The following is a 23978-nucleotide window of genomic DNA, read 5'->3' as shown; positions in this document are numbered from 1 at the left end:
ATTTATTCATTCAAACGTATAATTTCAGTTTGAAAATTAGAAAAAATAATGTTTTATTGAACTTCCATCAGACTTTTGAGCTTGAAGAACTCAAAAGCATAGAGCAGCTAACTCTTTGAGCTCGGAGAGCTCAAAAACGTCATAAGTGTAATTTTAAGCGCTTAAGTACTGAATTCACGAATTTTCTGTGTTTTGAAATGGAGCAATTGACAATTGATAAGAATTGTTTACAAACTGCTGTTGACAGTAAAAATTTTTTTTAGGATATTTTTATCCATAAAACAATCATGTAATTTTTTAATGTTAAAAATTTTTATGTCAAACTCAATGGTATCTACAATTACAAATAAATACGAGATTTTCGAATCTTTTATGGAGGAATTTTTGTCAAGTCAACTATATATTTGAACAACGATTTTGCTTGCACTTAATTCGAGAATTTTAAACTTCTTGCTTTGAAAATTAATAATTTTCAAAAGCAGAAAGTTGTTGATTTCAGTCCGATTTTGAAAATGCGAGTTTTTATTAGATTTCCACGTTTTGAGTCTCTACACGGAGAAAAAAATTTTGCTATAGAAACTCTATAGTAGTTATATAGTGTTATGTAAAGAATTTTTCTTTACATATTTATTAATTATAAAAAATTCGAGTATGATTTTATTGCATTTTTTAACGATTGTAAAATATAATTCGAGTGTGATCATTAAGTGTCTCGTTCGACTCCTGTAAGAGACCCAGGGAATTGCCCGTAATTAGTTTGGGCGCAGGTACATTTAAGAGATTAAATAGATAAATGGGTTTTGTTATACGTAAGCAAACTCACTTATACTTAAAATAAAAAAATACTTAAGTAATGACAAAGAATATTAGATAAAAAGATTTATTTTAAACCAAAAGATTTTAGAGTAACTTAAGTACAGAATTTTGAGTGTTGAGACAAATGTCTAAATGAATTTTAATATTGCAAGTTTTAAATAATTTTTAGATAATCAAAATTAAATATTAAATGAGAAATGAACTTTACGAATATGAAACAGATAAAAAAAATAGAACTTGAAAGTTAAACAATTTAAAATAACCAAATATTAAATAATGAAATTCTAAAATAATGCAACAAATTTTTAAAATGATAAAACAGAAGTATTTCTACAAATAAATAATTAAATTCAAAAAACGTAAGAGATGCTAGAATCAAGTACATATCTATTTATTCGATTTAAATAAATAAATTATTGTTAAACAGTACAAATGTACTTTATCTTTGCCTTTGTCTTTGTCTATACGTAAATGCGCTTACATATATACAAACACATATAGATGTTGAATAAAACATAAGAGTCCTAGTGTTAACATCATGTTTTGTCGAAAACTATCCACTTAGGATAGTTTCCGTAATTGTTTTAAAAATTATAGTTAATTTGGGATTAGGATATTAAATAAATTGTGCGTCGATTTGTAGGGGGATAAAATGAAGATTTATTTATCCCCAGAGGAGGAAAACTCAGTTGCACTGAGAAAAAACCTCCTCGAATGAAAAAATGTACAAGTAAGAACGCAAAGCGTGTAGTGCGAATAAGACTATGTGTAAATTGCCGTCGCAATCAACACGAGGTGAGCTTAACCTTCTTAGAAACGCAAAATGTATTAATTCAGAATTCGTGAATTGACGCTAACTTTTAAGTTAACTAGAGTCGATTGATAGTGCAATACTAATTAATCGACGTACAACGTCAGTGTAAATACTGATAGATTATAATTATTAGTGTAGGAACTAATTAGATAATTTGACGTCAGAATTGTATAATTGATGAAATTTGATTTGATAGAATGATGGTTAAATGTCGAACGATGAATTTAATGTAATTTATTATAAGTATTGCGTATTAACTATGGATTGACTAAAGCCGCGTGGCTGATGCAATCCTTTCTCAATATGGCGCGCAATAACCGCGTGGCGTCACTTATTAATTTTGATTTATTTAACTCACTGAATAATTACTAATGAAATTTAATGAATCGAGAATTTAATTGGTAATTGAAATTAATGAAACTAATAATATTTAATGAAAATTTTAAGTGTTAAAGTAAATGCGTATTATACGTGATAAATCAGAAAACGATTGACACAGAGTAGTCGTACTAGTACAAGCGTCCAAGCACAACTGCTTTCCGCTCGCCACGCGAGCCGGCTTCTCTCCCGCTAACCAGGGCGCGCATGAGCGACAGCCATGGTGTGACACGAATTTACACGAGTTGGAGCGATCAAGCCCGAAGGCGCAACTCCTCATATAAATTTCTATTGAATGTTTTTTCTATCGGTTAAACACATCACCTAAAGTTTTAATAAGTCTGAATAGACCACGTGTTAAATTTACCGAATAACGAATAAAAGATTGTAAAATTAAAAGTATAATTATGAAGTGAATCAAATCTAAAGAGTAAGTCAAATCAACAAAGTTCATCATTTTTATCAGGTACATTTTAAATAACTAATATTTGTGAATTTAATAATATCGTAAAATCGTTATATGAAAAAAAAAAGTTAACTTTGAATCACTGTGTAATAATTGTAATTATTGTAATTTAACTAATGATATTAATTTTTGATTTAACAGCCGAGACCAGTGATTGCAGTTTCAATCGGCTTAGCGAAACGAATGGAAATTTTGAAAAAACCTTTTTAGAGATAATAGATAATTTAATAAACTATTTCACCACAAAGCGTTTTTTTCAAAAATTTCATTCATTTCGTGAAACCAATCGAAACTGCAATTGCTCTGCTGTTGGGAGTGCGACAGAGATAGTTCCGTTGAACTCCGTGAGAGCAAAGCAAGAAAAAGATGGTCTCGCCTGTTAAACAATATATGTATTAAAATTATTCAACGTCCAATTTATTCAACAAACCTATCATTCTCAATAAATAGAAACTCGGAAGTTCCCGGTCTATTAGCCTAACACGCTAGGACCAAATACTTAAACACAATAAATAATTTAAATGTAAAATCAATTAATTCCCCTAAATTAATAATTTTTACATAACATATAGTTAGTTGTAAAAAGTTCCAGTAGGTTAACGTATTCTTATAGTAACAATACCGTTTAGCTCCTGCAACTCTACATCGTTGAGCTCTGAGAGCTAAACGTTATTTACCTCTCACAATTCTACAGTAAGATAATATATAAGAAGGTATTCCTATCCTGCAATGCATGATGGGAAATGTGTCAATCGGTCGCGCCACCACGAGTGTGTCAGACACACTAACCGGCAACTAAAGTATTTTCATGCTAACTCTCGCAATAATAATAAATTTTATTTAATAAATAATCATTGCATAAAAAAATTATTTTCACCCTCTAACAATAATAATAAATAATCATAGTTAAATAAAAACCTTTAAATAACTTTTTTTATTGCATCCGTAAATTCTCCGGTTAAACGGGTTTTTCCTAAACGCAGTTTATGATTTACCTCTTACGTTGGTACGTTAAGCTCTATTATGGCGCCTACACTTTTTGATAACTTTTCATTTACCAAGTCCGGGTTCGAAACTCGGCAATTCTAATTTTTTTTTTTTTACAATTATTCTATATTTTTATTATAATTTTTATTATTCCAATAGATTCTCAGGTCTTATACTGAATGTATTATTATTATTTATTAATTATTAGTAAAAATAATTAGATTAGAGCTCGTCTAATAACAGGTAAGTAATTAGTATGTATACAGTCATTTTAATTTATTGAAACAAGTACTTTTTTTTAAGTTTATTGTGTAAAATATATGAAATTATTATTGATCAAATCATCAAATTCAACGTATTACAATAGAAAATATGATGGACAGTATATATAGATAAAATATATTTATTCCAAGGACTAATATATGTATAAAATATTGTCACCCAGCAAGTAACTTTTAAAAATTGAAAGCCTCAATTTTATTGAGAAAGAAGAATAAATAATGTAGTATAATTAACTTATTTACGGACGGTTTTTGTTGACGTGCGCATATATGTGCTCTTAGAGCTGAAGACTGCAACATTGGGATTATCAGGTTGCACTGTAATGTCTTTTGCGAGAACATGGAGTCGCAATGAGATTAATTTTCCGAGTATTTTGTCGAGAATACCATGACATTTTGGGAAGACTAATGATTGATCGGCAGTTTCCAGGACACTCTTCATTACTTTTTCATGTACAGATTGCAAATGGAGAAGAGATTTTCTGTAAGTAGCAAAAACTTCTTCCGCAGTCTTCAAAAGTGTATTATACTGCCTCTGTCGGATGTTTCAAGTTTCCTCGATTTATTGCATCCGTCCAAGCCGTACTCGCGTTAGGCAAAGGAACTGAAGAGATTATTGCTGCCTCACAATCATTACTACCGTTCGCACAAGTAAACACTGCCCAACCACAAAGGTAATAAAGCCCATAGTTTTGTATTTCGGATAATTTACAATTTACCGGAATTTCAAGGAAATTTTGTGAATCATCATTGGTAGTTTGGAGTTCAGTTTTTTTTTGCTTGAGAAATTCAATGTAGTACGGCTCATCATCGTCTTCATATGATACAGACGCTGGGACACGTAAATACTGAGCCACTGCAATCAAGCGCATTCGGTAGCGTAATTGGCGAAGTTTAGGGTGAATATCACCACCAGCTCGAACCTGAGAAAATAAATTTTCTCCAGAACTAGAAGTCTGACGCCCCGTAAGAAGGTACTCCAATTTTTTTGTCAGAACTAGATCTTCTCGTAATTTTAACGCAGTAGTAGTAGCCAGAATGATGCCCCGTTGTATCGGTTTCCATCTATTATCAGAGCTAACTTGTAGTTCTCTGATAATCTCAATAAAGCTCTGCAGAAACTCTACTCGTTCTAACGATGCGCCATAAGTTCCGTGAGTTACTTTTGTACCGACAAACCATGAACTCATACCACTGACTACATAATAAAATAAACCACCCAGTGGTCATAGCTGTTTGCGGAAGAAGACCAGTTTGCGCCGCTAGAATTAATGCATGTCCCATTTCATAGCTAAAAATTTTTCTAGCCAGTCCAACGTGCATTTTATCGAACTGTGGTGGGTCTAAAATAGCAGTGGTGAGACCTTTTACTAGAACAGGCCCACCAAGTGATTGGTACTCTACAAGCTGTCGAACGTGGGTAATATTAACAAAAATGGGAAAAATTTTTTGAATTTAGAAAAATGTACTGAAACGAAGAGTATTATCTTAGATTAAAAATTTTTTCTCTTCACTCAGAAAAATTATTCTTTTCCAAATAGATTTCTTTTTTGGTTCAAGATTTTTTTTCGTCAGGCAAGTTACTTTTTTTTATCATGGTGGTAAATACCTCACACAAACGAGAATTCTCAGTAATGGGTTTTGAAATTTTACAAGCAGATGCCCATTTACTTCTCATCTCAACTGAACGAGAAAACCTCAGCATTTTAAAACCCTTTTCACTGCTGTTATGACCGTCAGGAAAGCTACATCCACCCATGATCTGCGTTAATAAACATTAGTTTAGATATTGTTACATACAATAAAAAGTTATCCAAATGCAGATTTATTATAAATAAATATCCATACTTACTTAATTTAGCTCTTCAATACACACTCTCAACAACAAAACGTTAAGAAAAAACAAATTGACATTTTTAAACAAATAAAAATCGCGAAATTCTATACTACTTGTATCTATCAAATAAATTAAAAATTTTCATTTGACTATACACATACATAAATAAATATTTTTAAGAATAAATAATTGTCATTATAATTTCTATAAAAATATAAATTAATTAGGATAAGAAATAATTTGCAATTAATAAGTACAATCAGATACCTCATAAGGGTAACGTTGAATTCGAAATTTCCCACCAGTAGCATTTGAATTGTGAAAAATTTTATTGTTAATATAACCCGATATTGTTCATTATATTTATTATAACATTTTGATAAAAATTTCAATAAATTAAAATGACTGTGTACATACTAATTACTTACCTGTTATTAGACGAGCTCTAATCTAATTATTTTTACTAATAATTAATAAATAATAATAATACATTCAGTATAAGACCTGACAATCTATTGGAATAGTAAAAATTATAATAAAAATATAGAATAATTGTAAAAAAAAAAAAAAAAAAAAAAAAAATTTAGAATTGCCGAGTTTCGAACCCGGACTTGGTAAATGTAAAGTTATCAAAAAATAGAGGCACCACAGTAGAACTTAACGCAGTGATGTAAGAGGTAAATTATAAACTGCGTTTAGGAAAAACCGGTTAAACCGGAGAATTTACGGATGCAATAAAAAAGCTATTTAAAGGTTTTTATTTAATTATTATTATTTATTATTATTGTTAGAGGGTGAAAATAATTTTTTTATGCAATGATTATTTATTGCATAAAATTTATTATTATTGCGAGAGTAAGCATGAAAATACTTTAGTTGCCGGTTAGTGTGTCTGACACACTCGTGGTGGCGCGACCGATTGACACATTTCCCATCATGCATTGCAGGATTGGAATACCTTCTTATATATTATCTTACTCTACAGGATCGTTCTAAGACTATAACAAATTTTTGGAAGTCTGCTTAATAATTTTTTTTTACGATTTAGCATTGATAATTTAATAAATACATGCGGCAGAATGAATTTATATTGCCAACAATAATTGTATATGGCAAATAAGAATAGTATTATAATAGAAATAAAATAATAATAGAACTTATATTACAAATAAAAATTATTTGTAAAATAAAAATATGGTCGTCACAAAATTATCTTATCGCACGACTCATGATACGAAGCATCAGAGAGTGCTTTACGATCGAAAAATTTTTTTCGCCTCATTTTAGCAACTATTTTTAGTATTATAGCCTTGTTAGTGAATGCGAATGGTTAATTAATTCAGTGTCGTTTAATTACAATTAATAAAAAACGCAAATTACAAGACTGCATATCTATATATATCCATGTAAAATTAACATGGATGGTGATATATCTATATCTATAGATATTATGTACATTTTATTCCACCAGGGGCGCTTGTGCAGTACCTTCCTACTACAGCTGTTTTTTCAGCAATTAATTTTGAACGATTTAAGATTTTTTTTTTTTTTTTTATTTCATAATTAAATGAGCATTATGAGTCGTGCACTTTTGGATTTTCCAAACCTTTTTTCTTAATTATATCAATAAATATTTGACATAAAATCACTACCGTATATGCACGAGAAAAGATAAATAAACGAAAACAAATTTTATTTTGTGTTATATGGGGTCTTTTTAATGTATTCCGATAACTTATCACTTATCACAATATATTCAACTAATAAATTAAATTAACAGTCACTGCAAATGAACCTTGAAAAACCATAAATACAAAACTGTTCTAACGAAATTCAATTTTTACAAAAAAAAATCTATTTCCTTAAATAAATAAATTGGGAACTTAATTGTCCTCATATATTTTTAATAATATAGATTAGTAACAAAATAATTATGTTTGGCATTTTAGGTTATGAAATATGTCAGCGCACTCCACTACTGCGCAACGTAGAGCGCTCCCAACTATACCGTTTGGCTCTGAGAACAATCCCGTAGAGCTCTGAGAGCTCAACAACATTGAGTTATCAGAACTAAATAACATTTTGTTACTGTAACTCTACAACGAACAGTAACCTGTGTATAGTTGTGGTAACTCTACAGTTACGTTACCAGAACGAAATTTTTTTTTCCGTGTAGGATCTACCGACTCAAGACTTTATAATTTATTTTTGTGCTCAAAAAATTGCGTCGAATCCCGCCAAGCAAATCAGAATCGAATAAGGCGTTCTAAAAGCCATTGAAAAACTTATAAGAAATCGTTTTTTTTTTATATAACTTTACAATTTTTAGGCTCAAAGAGCTCAAAAATCAACTAATTGAAAAATTTTCGAGCTCGAAAAAACCCAGAAGTTCCAGGGATGGCCTAAAAATCAACCGCTTTACAGATTATTTTTTCTTGTATCAAAATATTTCATTTATTTGTATTATAAAATAAAATTTATTAACTAAAATTTTTCTCCTTAAGGAGGTATGGTGAAAAATCACTTTTCCGCTATCATTTATTGCAGCCATCTTTTTTATATGTAATTCTATATTAATATATAGAGCGCGTTGTGATCAATCCTTTCGGATTCACAACGATATATAACAAGATATATAACAAAGTTGTGAAGTTATTTCTGTAAATACTTACAAGACTTTTTTTATTATGAAATATTTGGTACCAGAAAAAATTTGATTTTGTACATAGCGTTGAAGATTAGATAAAAAATTTCATGATACTAAAATTAAAATACGCCTAATAATTTTTATGAATTTAATTCCTTAAGAAGGTATGGTGAAAAATCACTTTTCTTACAATATTCCTCAATTTTTGAATACGCGTACTTCTAAGTGTCCTCTATACGAATAATTTTTTTTTAAATAGTCCTTGCGGTGTTAATTTTCGAAATATTAGCAATTAAAAATCGTACATTTAACATGTATTTCCTATCCTGACCGTAGTTAGAGCGAACATTTTATTGAATAACAACCATACTTTTCTTAGGATTTTTTTTTAAAACTGAGAATATTTAATTGAAGTTATAACAAGTATTTTAAAAAAAAAAAAAAAACATAAACAAGCGGTATTAATTTTTTTATAAAAAATGTTCAAAGTTTGTTACTTTTAATGATTTTCAAGCGTTCTCTTATAACCTAATCAGTGAGAGATAGTGACTTGGCAACGTTGCACAGCGCGGGAAGTTCAAAATACAGTAGAAGCCCAACAGATTCAAATAACTATAAAAATTTAATGGACATAGGTTAAGCACAAATTTACTGTATAGGAAAAATAAATATGTAAAATAATAAATAGTATAAATCAAGAATATAGCTACAATATTAATATAATAAATATTTATTTATTTAAAAGTACATTTTTCAATAAATATTTTATAAAGGCATTTATTTAAAATAAGTCATTTTTAACTTTAGAAGAACATTAATACTACTAATTATTTTATTCTTTTTTAGAAACTCTTTCTTTCTTAAAATTATTTTTTTTTGGTTTCATAACTGAGTTTTTTGGTAATTTTTTTAAAAAGTCTAACATGTTCTTTATAATATCTTTCTTTTTTGTTATTCTTACTTTGTTATTTACTTTTTCAGTAAACAATTGCACGATAGCTTCATCACCTCTTTGTTTAAATATTTGTTTCAAAGAATCAACTGAAATATCATTCATAGTTAATTTTTTACACATATTCAACGAAATAATATCTTTCAAATCTGTTAATACTTTTAAATTATGTTTTGTTTTATTTGCATCAGATAGTTCTTGCAAATAAACTTCACATTTTTTATAACAAGTGAATAAATTATTTTTTAAATTTAATATTTCCACTGAATTCTGTAAAGTTAGAACGTCATAAGCTGCATCATGGAATGATTGTTGTTCATCATCTGAATTTTTTAAAAAATCTTGGCTGAGACTAATTTAAATTTACCAGGACCTTTTCTACCACTCAAGACCGATCGAAATATTGCTAAAGTAAAATCTGCCATTCTTTAGCCGCGAAGTCATTATTTATTATTTGCAGTCTCCAACTATACGTAACCTCAAAATTATTTCAAAACATTAAATTTTTCTACAACACATGTCTTAAGGGGCAACCGATTCTAAGCGAGAATGCAACGTAGCCAAGTCAAAAAAAAGACGCAGTGGGATTATTTTTGGGTTGCAGTCAAATAGTCAGATTGACAACATTCCGAATTAATAAATTACTAGAACTTAGAAAGTAAATATAAAATATAATTTAAAATAAATAATTTGACAAATTTTAAAATTCCGAAAAATATAAACTTGAATAAAGAAAAAACTAAAGCTATATTAATAGAATCTTTCAAAGTCACAAAGTCTCAATAAATTAAAAAACATAACAACGAAAATTTTTACACAAAAATAAATGAACAGACGAACACTCATTTAGCCGAAAAATGTGAATATATGGTTATTTGGATGAGTAATTTTCGACCGAATCATTATTCATATGGGTGAGTATTCGAACGAACTTTTTTCGAAATTAAATTAATTTTAACTCTTGAGGAATATAAGATTTATGTTTACCTATATTCGATAGCTCCCTTATTTTTCTACTTCTGCGCATGTGAGAGGAGGCGCAAAAGTGTACTGCATCCCAACTACTTCATATTATAGTTATAATGCTTTACATTGTGGCATATGGGGGGAAATTTTTCCAAAAGTTGAGAACCGTCGTAGGGTAATACCTCCTTAATCACTAAGAAATCTTTGACCTCAAGGAAATTCTCTGATTAAAAGTTATAAATTTTTTTTTTAGATAAATAGATTTACCAATTTATGTCAAGAATTAAATTTCTTTCTATTTTTTTAATGTAAAAATCTACTGTTTACAACTAATAATGTAACTATTCTTCTTATCTTTCTGTCCAGGAACTCCTCGACAAATCTTCTGTAACTTTCTTTTTTCCTGAAAAAATTGGAAACGAAATTGAAGAAGAATCTCTAAATAAAATGACTCTTTCACCAATAATTTTAATAAATTCAGCTCAAATAAGTGACATTGAAAATTATGCAGAAAACGATTATTCTGTATCTGCGTCTGCTAAATTGCGAAAAAAGTCGTCGAAACCTTCGAGTAAAACGAAAAAGAAAAGGTCGTCGTCATTTAATGTAGAGGATGATATTGATGATTACGGAAATCCAATGAGGCGTCCATCTGCATTAACATCTTCTTCTGGAGAGTATGTATATTAAAAACAACTAAAATCAATATTCAAAAAAAATAATTACATGGCGTATATATTTCATGGCTAGGACAGTAATTTCTATTGATGCAGCAATGAGGGAAGATTTTGAAGATGATGGAACCCAAGAACAAATTTTCGAAAAACTTAAGATTCATAAAGAAGTTCTCAATGCTGTAAAATATCGATCTTGGTCTCTTAGAAAAAAAGTTAAAATGGTGAAACAAGCTAAATCATATATTTCTAAACATGAGGGTGCACTTCAAGAACGTCTTGCTCAAAGTAAAAATACAAGAGATGCTTTAGCGCGTATCGCTATTTTTACTAGTAAAGTATGTAAATTATTATAATTTATATAATTAATTTTTTTTACGTTCTTCATAAAAAAAATGTATCGATCACTCTCACTTTTTTTTATTTTAAGATTTGTTCAATTACCTTCCTACTGGAAAGAATGACAAGTGCATATCTAAAATCTCATAAAATCTACGAATATTTTTATGTCAAGATATTAAAAACAATCCTATACTTTTTCATCTAAGTTTCATGATTAAAAGAATTAAAGAAAATTGATAGTTGTGAAAAATGTCAAATATTCATTAGTAAAAAAAAAAAAGTCTACTCTAGTTTATTGAAACAGCCGGTGAGCCTAAAATTTTACAACTAGTATAGTCAGACCATCTTCAAAAACTCGTTCTTAAATATTTTATTTACCTATTCAAATTTTAATTTTTAACTTCCCGCTAAGAAAATTGAAAATTTTCAAAAATCGGGAAGTTATTGGTTTCACCCCGTTTTTCGAAAATCGAGTTTTCAACAGATGTTGACGTTTTGAGGTCCTAGGAAGCCTCCCCGAATGTTTCCGCGATGATGTCCGTACGTCTGTATGTATATAAATGTGTGTGTGTGTTTTTTTTTTGTTTTAAGGGGGGGGGGGAATCCTTTTTACAGATTCTAGGCATAGTTGTTTGGCCTGGATATGTGGCGACTCGACGCAGTGTCATACTAAAACTCGACGCTAGCGCCCCTACCCACTAAACCCTAAACCCCTTTTCCTCTTTCCCCTAATCCCTCATGGAAACCGCCGTTAGGCATTACTTCGTGAGGGGAGGATCTAGCTACTGCTCTTTCTTCTGGTAGCTAAGGTGTTATTTTACCTTTCTTCTAGTTGTTGTCATTTGCTCTTCTTCTTTCGATGGAACGCAAGTCTATGAGGACTTCTGTTGCAAATGTGCTGATGGCGTTCCAGGAGGCTCTTGATGACAAAATTGCTTCTACTATTGTCTCTGGTTGGATTTTCTTCTTTGGGATCATCTCCAGCTCATCTCGCTGGGGGTAAAATCGTGGGCACTCAAAGAAAACGTGCTCCGCGTCTTCATTGATTCCTGGGCAGGACGGGCACTCCGGTGAATCATCATGCTTGAAGCGGTGAAGATACGTCCGAAAATATCCATGTCCTGACAACAACTGCGTCAGATAGTAATTGACCTCGCCATGACTTCGGTTTAGCCAAACGTCGATCTTCGGTATGAGACGGTGTGTCCATCTCCCTATTGTCGCGGCGTCCCACTGCGATTGCCATCGTGCGATGCTGTTCTGCCGTTATTTAGCTCTGAGTTCCTCGGCACTTAGTGTGGTTGTCCTCTTTCGTTGGTAAAGGTTCCGTCTTTCCTCAGCTAGGACTCTGAGCGGCAAAGTTCCGGAAATGACACACACTGCTTCCTCTGATATTGTTCGAAAGGCGCTGGCTACTCTTAGCGCGCTCAGTCGGTAAACTGGACATGCTTTCCTCCATGATTCTTGGATCTCAAGTGCGTCGGCCCAAATGGATATACCATATGTGAGGACCGATGTAACTACTAATGATAGCAATGAGCTCCTTGTCTGCTTCGGGCCACCGATGTTGGGCATCAATCGTACTAGGTTAGCTACTACTGCTGATGCTTTGGCGGTCACGTGTTCAACTTGTTGTTTGAAGTTAAGTCGGGCATCGAGCATCACTCCCAGATATCGAATGAATGGTTGGGATGTGGTTTCTTGGTCTCCGACGTTTAGATTGATCGTTTCCACCACTTTTCTGCTAGTGATAAGTACAGCCTCGGTCTTCTGTTTAGCCAGTTGTAGATTTACTGTGTCCATCCACTGGTTAATTCGCTCAAAGGTGATAGCGAACATATGTTTTATCTCATCAAGATGCTTGACGACGATTACTACGGCTACGTCGTCCGCGTACGCTACCAGTTTGACATTTCTTGGTAGTTTCAGTCTCAGCAATCCGTTGTACATGACATTCCAGAGAAGTGGATCGAGAACAGAACCCTGCGGTACACCTCCAGTAACATCATACTCCTTTGGACCATTCTTCGTGTCATATCTCATGTGTGTGTGTGTGTGTGTGTGTGTGTGTGTGTGTGTGTGTGTGTGTGTGTGTGTGTGTGTGTGTGTGTGTGTGTGTGTGTGTGTGAACGGCCGTATGTAAACCTCTCATAACTTTTGAACGGCTTGACCGATTTCATCGCGGTTGGCACCATTCGAAAGGGCTTGACTAAACTTAGATTTTGACCATAATTTGGATCGATTCGAACCAGTAGATTTTGAGAAATCTGAAAAAAACTTCAAAAAAAAATTTTTTCAAATGTGGTTTTTTTGGAATCACTTTTAAACGGCTTGACCGATCAATTCCAAAAACTAATCAGCTCTTAACATAAAAAAAACATATCGATTGCCGCTAGCCCGGTCGAAATCGGTTAATTCGTTCGTGAGTTATCGTTAACGAAAAAAATCGGAAAATCGTTTTTTAGGAATTACTTTGAAATTCTTTGTTCGATCAATTTAAACTTAAAAGTTCTTTATAAGGCTTTAAAAACTGCGTCAAATGCCACCAACCACGTAAAAATCGGTTCATTCATTCAAAAGTTATTGCGGTTTAAAAATCGAAAAATAGTGTTTTATTCAACTTCTAGCAGATTTTTGAGCTCGAAGAGCTCAAAATGATACGAAAATTATTTTTTTGAGCTCGAAGAGCTCAAAAACGTAATAAATGTAGGTTTGTGCGCTTAAGTACGAAATGAGCGGGAAGTTGCAGGGATGGCCTTTAGGGTCAACCGTTTTCCTAATTTTTTTTTTTAATAAATATAGTATGAAAAATCAATAATATAAGATATTTACAATTAATTTGATGATTATTAATTATAAAAATAATGGATGTCAATAATTAGTTCATAAAATGTAAGGTGGATCTCATACTGAATAGACATATTTTGTATACTTGTATTTAGTTCAACAAATTACTGACTTGACCGTTTTATGAATGTTAAATTCATGTAACAACATGTCATTAATTAAAAAAGTTGATTTTGTCAGCCTGTCTATAACTGGAGTTTTGGTTTTTGACTTTACCAGTTGAAATAAGCTATTAAAGTCAAAAAACTAATTAATACAGTGTTAAAAGAAAACTCACCAATTTTAATTTTAAATATGTTTAACAAAACTGTAATCCTTGTTGTATCTTGTGGTGCTAATAATTGATGCTTTTACCTTATTTTGTTTGTAGAAATGGCAATATTTTAAACGTGAGTTAATAAATCTTCAAACATGGTTGGTGCCTTGGGAATCAAGAGTCAAAGAAATAGAATCACATTTTGGTTCTGCTGTAGCTTCATATTTTACGTTTTTACGCTGGCTCTTCTGTATAAATCTTGTGATATTTTTAACACTAACAATATTCGTTGCTATACCGGAAATTCTTACAGCGGACAAGAATCGTTCCGGTGATCGGAAAATTCTGTTACCAGATGAATCAAAGAAATCTACATATTTTCTAACTTTATGGGAATTTGAGGGAGTTTTAAAACATTCACCTTTTTTTTACGGATGGTATACTGATTGGGATTCTAATAAAGGATACCGGCTTCCTCTTGCTTATTTTTTAGCTAATTTAATAGTCTATACTTATAGTTTTGTCGCTATTTTACGCAAGTAATTAACAATAATTTATGAAATTTAACAAAGATTTCACTACCTATGTTCAATTTTGTATAGAATATCATGTTTCATTTTTACAGAATGGCAATTAATTCACGGATGAGTAAACTATCAGAAAAAGAGGATGAATGTGCTTTTACATGGAAGCTTTTTACCGGTTGGGACTTTATGATAGGAAACCCTGAAACTGCTCACAACAGAGTCGCAAGTATTATATTAGGATTTAAAGAATCATTGTTAGAAGAAGCTGAAAGACATAAAAAACTTGGACAGTTAGTATTTACAGTAAAATTTGTATTAAATTATACTAAAACCAACATATATTTGATTGTGTTTATAAGATTTTGTATATAAGAAATAAATTGACAAAAAAAAATTAAAAAAACAATCCTCATAGGAAAAATTGTAAGAAACTATGAATGCAAATTTTTTAAATAAAAATTTTAGTACTCATATTTCTGTATCAAATAAAACTACAAAATTGTTAGATGTCTGCTGGTTTCAGTTTCATAGTTTTAAAAATTCAAATTTCAGATTAAAGAAATTTCTTTTTCAAAATTTTTTAGTTGGAAAATCACAACAATTCGCATATTTGTTAATTTATTCGTGATATTACTTCTTACATTGTCAGCATACGCAGTAGTTGTAGTCGTGGCTAGAAGTACACAAGAATCAGCAAACAGTAGTTGGTGGAGACAAAATGAAATAACAGTAGTTATGTCATTGATCTCATATATTTTTCCAATATTTTTCGAAGTTTTGGGTTATTTGGAAAATTATCATCCTCGTAAACAGTTGCGGCTACAACTAGGCAGGTAATTCATGGTAATGTAGCGATTTTAATTACTTGCTAAAATTATTCACTGAATGATTTTTATTTTACAGAATTATGGTATTGAATCTCCTCAACTTGTACTCATTAATCATTGCTCTTTTTGACAAGATAAGTCAAATGGTGAGAAAATACGATTATTTTTACATCATTTTTATTAAGGATATATACGCACTTAAGAGGTCAAAGAACGTTTCTTCGGGAATTTTTTGGTTTTTTCTTTCTTGATCATTTTTTTAATAATGGTCTAATCGAATATTTTTTAGTACCCAAGTTTAAATCTACTTTGCGATAATAGATATCAGTAAAATTCTTGAAAATTTTTTAATTGTTGTAGAATCCCATCAAAAAAGTTATTCAAATCGGACGATTGTTTTTATGCCAAAAAAAGTATACCAGAACACTATAATCCAAATGAAAAAAAAAAAATTACAAGAAAAAATGGAATTAAAAATATAATTTTGTAGAAAGTACTTACATAAATAAAATATTATGTTAATTTTTTATATTAATAGAATAAATAATGAAATATCGATTTTAAGCCTTGATAAGATCGAAAAACTGTTCAAACAAATTAAAGATGATTAATAATTGACCACTATAGTAACAAAAAGTGGTGCCTATAACGATTTATGGAAAAAAAAAATTTAAGTTTGAAAGTTAGCAACTACCTATGTAAACACTTGGGATAATTTTTTACTAAAACGTACATAAAAAATCGAAGATTTGGATAAAAAAAAGTTCCAATTGGATCATATTATTAAAGAAGTTATGAGCAAAAAAAAAAGTGATTTTTTCCAATTAGATATCGTTTGTATAAATAATAAAGAAAGAATCTCAAAATTTGCCAGGAAGGGTTTTTCGATAAGTACTAAACAATGTTCAAAAATTGAGAAAATTAACAATAAAAATTCTTCAAACCACCCAATTTGTCGTGAATTGCCCCATATGTACATTACAAAACAAAATTCTGAAATTTTACTTTTTGAAAATTGTAATATAGCATCACTCCTTTTTAAATAATTGGGTAACGCAAATAAATCAACTATTTTTGTTAAGTTTTTAACCATGAAAAATTTTCAGAATTGCTAAAAATTTTTTTGTTCTTAAGCTTTCTTCTCGTTATTCTACCATTTTCTACTTAAATATGATGTATGTTCTAATAATTTCAAGTCAATTATTCGATTATTAAAAGTTGCTTGTGATAACAAACTAAACATGATCATAAGTAAAAAAAAGTAGTTCATTATTTGCGATACTTTTATAGACATACATCAAAATTAAAATTTAATGATTCTTATAGGAAGAAGAGTTACAGAGTCTAAAACCAAAAATCATACCAGATATTTTGACAGCGAATATCAATACATCACACTGTCAAAATATGTTAGTACCTTGTAGTGAAATGTATCACTTTGACATGCCATCATCATCACCCTTAACTGGGATCACTGGTCAATCTTTAAAAAGATCTTCAATTTTAACAACATCACTTACAGCTTTAAGCTTGATTTTGATGTCTAATACTACAACCGAAAGCTCTTTTTCTTACCAAAATGTTTCTGTACCCCAAGTCAACGATACATTTTATGATCTTACGACAGTCAGTAAAATTTTTAATGACAGTTCAACAGATTTATATAATACCTCTAAAACATCAACAGTCGAATCTTCATCTTTTTTTGATAATGTAAAATGGGAAGGATATATTGAAAAAGATATACCTCAAAATAACTATGAATATTATGATGCTGATGGTCTAAGCTATGGCGATGAATCGAATTTAACTCAAGTAAAAAACGTTACAAATATTTTAATCAATAAACAGTATACTTATGATTCTACAGGGAACTATGAAGAAAACACAACAATTTTAATATTAGAACCTAAGGAGGAAAATATAGGATTTGAAGTCGAAGAAAATATTACGTTAGTTATTGATAATAATCAAGAAAATTTAAATAATACCTGTAATAATGTTGATGTAAAAATTATCAAATGTTTCACTCGAATATGTAATTATGACAATAACTTAGAAGAGAAAAAATATAAAACTACCAAAGGTAATAAAATTCATTTTTGTGTATATTGTTTTTTAATGACATTAGTTTTAATTAAATAATTTACTTTTTAGTGACGCACGAAGCGATTTCGAAATTGAATATAACAACGAAAAAAAAACTTCGGAAACTATGTTGGGAAACAATGTTTGGTCAGGAATTAACGAAACTTACAGTTATGGATTTGGTATGAGAATATTATTAACGAAGTAATTTTTTAAAATTTATGTATATAAATAGATAAGACAGTTTGGGGTCCTAACAAAGCTAAGAACGTTTTTAAATTAACATCAGTTAATCAAGGCAGTCTTTTTAATACCAAATTTACAAAAACACATTAATGATAATCGGCAATTTTTAGTGGAAAAATCTAAAGATTTTGATCTGAATTAGGGCATTATTCGTTTCCTGAGGAATAGAACTGATGAGATTCTCGAATTGGTTCACAAAGTAGTTCAAAAGTTATTTCAAAAAATCATATTTTTATTTGATTTTTCTAAATCTATTCGACGGATGTGATTTTAATTTATAGGAAGTCTAAATTAAATCTAATTAATAAACTCACTGAACTGAAAAAAAAAAAATTAGGAAAACGGTTGACCCTGAAGGCCATCCCTGCAACTTCCCGCTAATTCCATACGTAGGCGCTTAAAATTACACCAATGACGTTTTTGAGCTCTTCGAGCTCAAAAATACAATTTATGGGTTATTTTGAGTTCTCCGAACTCAAAGAGATTGCTTTCCTATGCTTTAAAGCTCTTCGAGCTCAAAAGTCTGATAGAGATTTGATAAGACACTATTTTTTGAATTTTTAAACCGCAATAACTTTTGAATGAATAAACCGATTTTTACGCGGTTAGAAGCATTCGACGCAGTTTTTCAAGCCTCACAAAGAATCTTAAATTTTGAATTGATCGCGCTAGGAATTTTGGAGTTATTCCGAAAAAACACTTTTTTCGGTTTTCTTTCGTTCACGATATCTCTCGAATGAATCAACCGATTTTGACCGGGATGGTGGCGATCGACGTGGTTTTTTGAGGTTAAGAGCTGATTAGTTTTTGGAATTGAACCTTTAAGCCGTTTAAAAGTTATTCCAAAAAAACCACATTTGAAAAAAAATTTTTTTTCAGTTTTTTTAAGATTTCTCAAAATCTATCGATCTGAATCATTCCAAATAGTTTTCAAAATCTAAGTTTGGTCAAGCCCTTTCGAATGGCACCAATCGCGATGAAATCGGTCACGCCGTTCAAAAGTTATAAGCGGTTCACATACCTTCACACACACACACACACACACACACACACACACACACACACACACACACACACACACACACACACACACGAGGTGGACAAAGACTTGTGGGGTAGACCTTACAAGGTAGTCATGGCACACCTGAAATATCAGCCAATGCCGTCTCCTACGTGTCCTCAACTCTTACAGAAGATCGTGACTGCGCTGTTTCCACGACAGCGCGTTTTCAACTATCTGTTGACACAGGACGAACTGAATGATATTCCACCTAATATTGCCTTAAAAACATCTATTAAAGCAGCGCCAGCGTTGTTCCTCGACGTCTACAACATCTGCTTGAAGGAAGGGATTTTTCCTCGGAAGTGGAAACAACAACGGCTGGTACTACTTCCTAAAGGGAAAAAGCCACCGGAAGAACCGTCATCTTATCGTCCACTCTGCATGCTGGATACAGCCGGTAAGATACTAGAACGTATAATCCACCAAAGGATAGAAGCAGTTGTCGATCCACTCTTAGCAGACAATCAGTACGGATTTCGGAAAGGACGATCAACCCTGGACGCGATCAACCTGGTTGTCGGTATAGCCAAAGACGCAATCGCCGGTACCAGATGGAAGGAGGGGACGAAGAAATATTGCCTGGTGGCAACTTTAGACATAAAAAATGCCTTCAACTCCGCCAACTGGGATTGCATCATGCAAGCCCTTCAAGCGATGAACGTACCAGGATACCTACGAAGGATAGTCGCTAGCTACTTCACAGATAGAGTCCTGAGATATGACACGAAGAATGGTCCAAAGGAGTATGATGTTACTGGAGGTGTACCGCAGGGTTCTGTTCTCGGTCCACTTCTCTGGAATGTCATGTACACGGATTGCTGAGACTGAAACTACCAAGAAACGTCAAACTGGTAGCGTACGCGGACGACGTAGCCGTAGTAATAGTCGCCAAGCATCTTGATGAGATAAAACATATGTTCGCTATCACCTTTGAGCGAATTAACCAGTGGATGGACACAGTAAATTTACAACTGGCTAAACAGAAGACCGAGGCTGTACTTATCACTAGCAGAAAAATGGTGGAAACGATCAACCTAAACGTCGGAGACCAAGAAATCACATCCCAACCATTCATTCGATATCTGGGAGTGATGCTCGATGCCCGACTTAACTTTAAACAACAAGTTGAACACGTGACCACCAAAGCATCAGCAGTAGTAGCCAACCTAGTACGATTGATGCCCAACATCGGTGGCCCGAAGCAGACAAGGAGGTCATTGCTATCATCAGTAGTTACATCGGTCCTCACATATGGTATATCCATTTGGGCCGACGCACTTGAGATCCAAGAATCATGGAGGAAAGCATGTCCAGTTTACCGACTGAGCGCGCTAAGAGTAGCCAGCGCCTTTCGAACAATATCAGAGGAAGCAGTGTGTGTCATTTCCGGAACTTTGCCGCTCAGAGTCCTAGCTGAGGAAAGGCGTAACCTTTACCAACGAAAGAGGACAACCGCACAAAGTGCCGAGGAACTCAGAGCTAAAGAACGGCAGAACAGCATCGCGCGATGGCAATCGCAGTGGGACGCCGCGACAACAGGGAGATGGACACACCGTCTCATACCAAAGATTGACGTTTGGCTTAACCGGAATCACGGCGAGGCCAACTACTATCTGACCCAGATGTTGTCAGGACACGGCTGTTTCCGGGAGTACCTTTATCGCTTTAAGCACGATGATTGCCCAGAGTGTCCGTCTTGCCCAAGAGTTGCTGAAAATGCGGAGCACGTTTTCTTTGAGTGCCCTCGTTTTAACCCACAGCGTGATGAGTTAGAGAAGATCCTGAACAAGAAAATCACACCAGAGTCAATAGTAGAAGAAATGCTGTCATCCGAAGCTGCCTGGAACGCCACAAGCACGTTTACTACCGAAGTGCTTACAGAGCTGCGTTCCATTGAAAGAAAAAGGGCAAATGACAGAAACTAGAAGGAAGGAAAAATAACACCTTAGCCACCAGAAGGTATAGCAGTAGCTAGATCCTCCCCTCACGAAGTAATGCCTGACGGCGGTTTCCATGAGGGATTAGAGGAAAGAAGAAAAGGGGTTTAGGGTTTAGTGGGTAGGGGCGTTAGCGTCGAGTTTTAGTATGACGCTGCGTCGAGTCGCCACATATCCAGGCCGAACAGCTATGCCTGGAATCCGTAAGAAGGATTCCCCCCCCTAAGATAAAAACACACACACATACACACACACACACACACACACACACACACACACACACACACACACACGCACACACCCGTCGGAAGAAGCCAAACTCCCACCGGGCGCGTCCCCAGGTGGCGGATAGGGGGGGTCCTAATCGGTCGTAAGATCGGCGGATTGGGGTGAAATAAAATAGCCCTCGCGGACCAAATCAGGCATCGGAGCTGAAGAGTAAAAGCCACCGTCCGTGTATCCTTGTGGGTCGGAGAAAGCTCGCCGTTCTTCGGAGCAGAGGGTATGAGCGAAATAAAATAGCTCTTGCGGTAAAAAACGAAAACTCCCCTTTCGGTTGAGATTTCCCGCTTCAATGACCGAAAGCTCTTATAGCAATCGAGGTAGCTGTAAGAGTGATCACCTCTCCACTTCCGGAGGCATCGCGTTCGGAGACGACCTTTTGCTTTGGAGTATCACTCAAAATCATGGAAGAAATGAAAAAACAAGAAAAGGACAGGAGTATTAGTGGGCCTCACGCCCAAGGAGCAGCGATTACAGTAAGCGCTGAGATGAAGCGGACGCAAGCGCTGGAACGCCTCGAAAAGCTGACCAGCGAACTGCATGAGTTTGTCCAATCAAAGGTCAATATCCATAAAGAGATAAAGGCCAAGGCAACCGGGGTAGTTAACGCCCTTCGAAGGTTTAAAAAACTGGACGAAGAATGGCAGTCACCTCGACGACTCACTCCTCGTCTTACGCCGGAGAAGAGCAGTCAACTTACTGTGGAGATCGAAGAATCAATGGACACCGGAGGCGATGGTGACGGTGAATCTGATACTAAAGACGAAGGTCATACTTCCAACAAGTCTAACAAGAGGAAGGACCGAAACTCCCCAGATGGAATAGATGGGCGATTGACGAAGAGAAAGGACTTGAAACCAAGTCCTCCGAAAAACGTGATGAAGCAGAACGCCGAAAAAAAAGACGCGACTGATTGGAAAGATGTCCACACAAGGAAAGAGAAACGAAGGCTAGCCAAAGAACAGCTCCCAAAGGAGCCTCCAAAGAAGCCCAGGCCGGAGCCTAAGCGCAAAAAACCGCTCAAATGGATCAGACCCGACGCACTGATCATCCGCCCGGCCGAGAAAGCAAAGTACGCCGAGATTTTGCGTCGCATAAAGAAGGACGTCCCTGATGAGCAGGTTCGCACAACGGTGGACAAGATCAACAAGACCAGAAGCGGGGACTTGCTGATTACGATTTCGCGGAAGAGCGTGGACAAAGGCCAAGGCCTGCAACAGACCATCGCAAACATTCTTAAGGAGGAGGCCAAAGTGATCTGCAAAGGGCCACAAGAAGACATCGAGATCCGAGACCTAGATGACACCACAACAAAGGAGGATATTCAGGCTGCCCTGCATACGGTAACCAAGGAGCTCTGCGAAATACCACCAGAGACAATCAAGATCCGCAAAACCTACAGAGGTACCCAAACCGCTGTCGTGATACTGCCGGCTGCAGCAGCTCAGAAGATATTAGAAGGAAGCGGTAAAATCCGAAATGGCTGGGTCAACTGCTGAATTAGAGCCACGAGGAAACCTACCCAATGTTACAAATGCTGGCATTTCGGGCACCACGGATCCCAGTGCAGAAGCAAGACAGATCGATCCAAGCTATGCATCAGATGCGGCCAAGAAGAACACAAGATTGCGGACTGTAAAAACCCAGCGAAGTGTGTATTATACGCGGAAAATAAGAGCGCAGAGAACGCTGCCCATCACGCCGGCACATACAGGTGCCCGGTATACAAAGAGGCACTCCAGAGAATGACAAGCAAGCAAATATGAGGATATTACAGCTTAACCTCAATCACTGTGAGGCCGCGCATGACCTGCTCGTGCAGACCGTGCGTGAATTAGAGCTTGATTTAGTAATAATAGCAGAGCCATACAGACACCTGAATAACTAACCTTGGGAAACTGACAGCACCACCAAGGCTGTCATCTGGTCCTGTGGCAAACTTCCCTTCCAGAGCATAGTGAGCAATCATAGCATCGGCTTTGTAGCAGCGTCTATCAACGACATCCGTTTTTATAGTTGCTATGCACCACCTAGCCTTTCCATTGCCGACTTTACTGACTTCCTGGATCGACTGACCGAAGACGCAAAGCAATACTACCCAGTAGCTATAGCAGGGGACTTCAATTCCTGGGCGGTAGACTGGGGCAGCAAGCAGACTAATGCGCGAAGCAATGGCCTCACTGGACGTGGTCCTTCTCAACATCGGTGAGACACCAACATATACCAAGGGAGAGGCTAGTTCGATAATAGACTTCACATTCGTCAGCAGCAGCTTATTGAAAGGAAACTATTCTTGGGAAGTCTTAAACACCTACACTGCCAGCGACCACAGTGCAATACTTTGGGAAATATCGGCTGGCCGAAACCCTCAAAGAGCAACTAGACAAACTAATGCAGCTGGATGGAAAGTGAAAGACTTTGACTCGGAAGCTTTGGTAGTAGCCTTAGACAGTGACTCGACCATCATCACAGGAAATGCTGTAGAGAAGACGAATGACTTAATGACGAGAATTGCCCAGGCGTGCGACACCTGCATGCCCCGTAAACGTGGCATCAATAAAAGACCATCGGTGCACTGGTGGAATGATCAGATTAACGCCCTTCGCACAGCCTGTCACAAAAAGAGAAGATTATCACAGCGTGGCCACCGATGACCTAACTCTGCGGTGCTGGTCGCAGAATACAAAAAGGCCCGTCGAGAACTGAACAAGGCCATCAAAGATAGCAAAAGACGCTGTTGGAAGG

General features: G+C 34.4%; 1 protein-coding gene across 1 annotated transcript in view; it reads left to right on the top strand.

Annotated features, from left to right (window-relative positions):
* Window positions 1–23978, top strand: part of LOC123267073 (transmembrane channel-like protein 3) — a 33227-nt gene that overhangs the window by 2555 nt on the left and 6694 nt on the right. The window contains exons 2-9 of the mRNA XM_044731565.1: window positions 10511–10821; window positions 10895–11156; window positions 14378–14802; window positions 14889–15080; window positions 15375–15623; window positions 15694–15763; window positions 16944–17703; window positions 17775–17887. Of these exons, the coding sequence (XP_044587500.1) occupies window positions 10511–10821; window positions 10895–11156; window positions 14378–14802; window positions 14889–15080; window positions 15375–15623; window positions 15694–15763; window positions 16944–17703; window positions 17775–17887 (2382 nt within the window). The remainder of the gene's footprint in view (window positions 1–10510; window positions 10822–10894; window positions 11157–14377; window positions 14803–14888; window positions 15081–15374; window positions 15624–15693; window positions 15764–16943; window positions 17704–17774; window positions 17888–23978) is intronic.

This window comes from Cotesia glomerata, linkage group LG6 (genome assembly GCF_020080835.1).
Source record: "Cotesia glomerata isolate CgM1 linkage group LG6, MPM_Cglom_v2.3, whole genome shotgun sequence".
NCBI lineage: Eukaryota > Metazoa > Arthropoda > Insecta > Hymenoptera > Braconidae > Cotesia > Cotesia glomerata.
The sequence above is the reverse complement of the archived record's forward strand: the minus strand, read 5'-3'. Positions and strand labels throughout refer to the sequence as shown.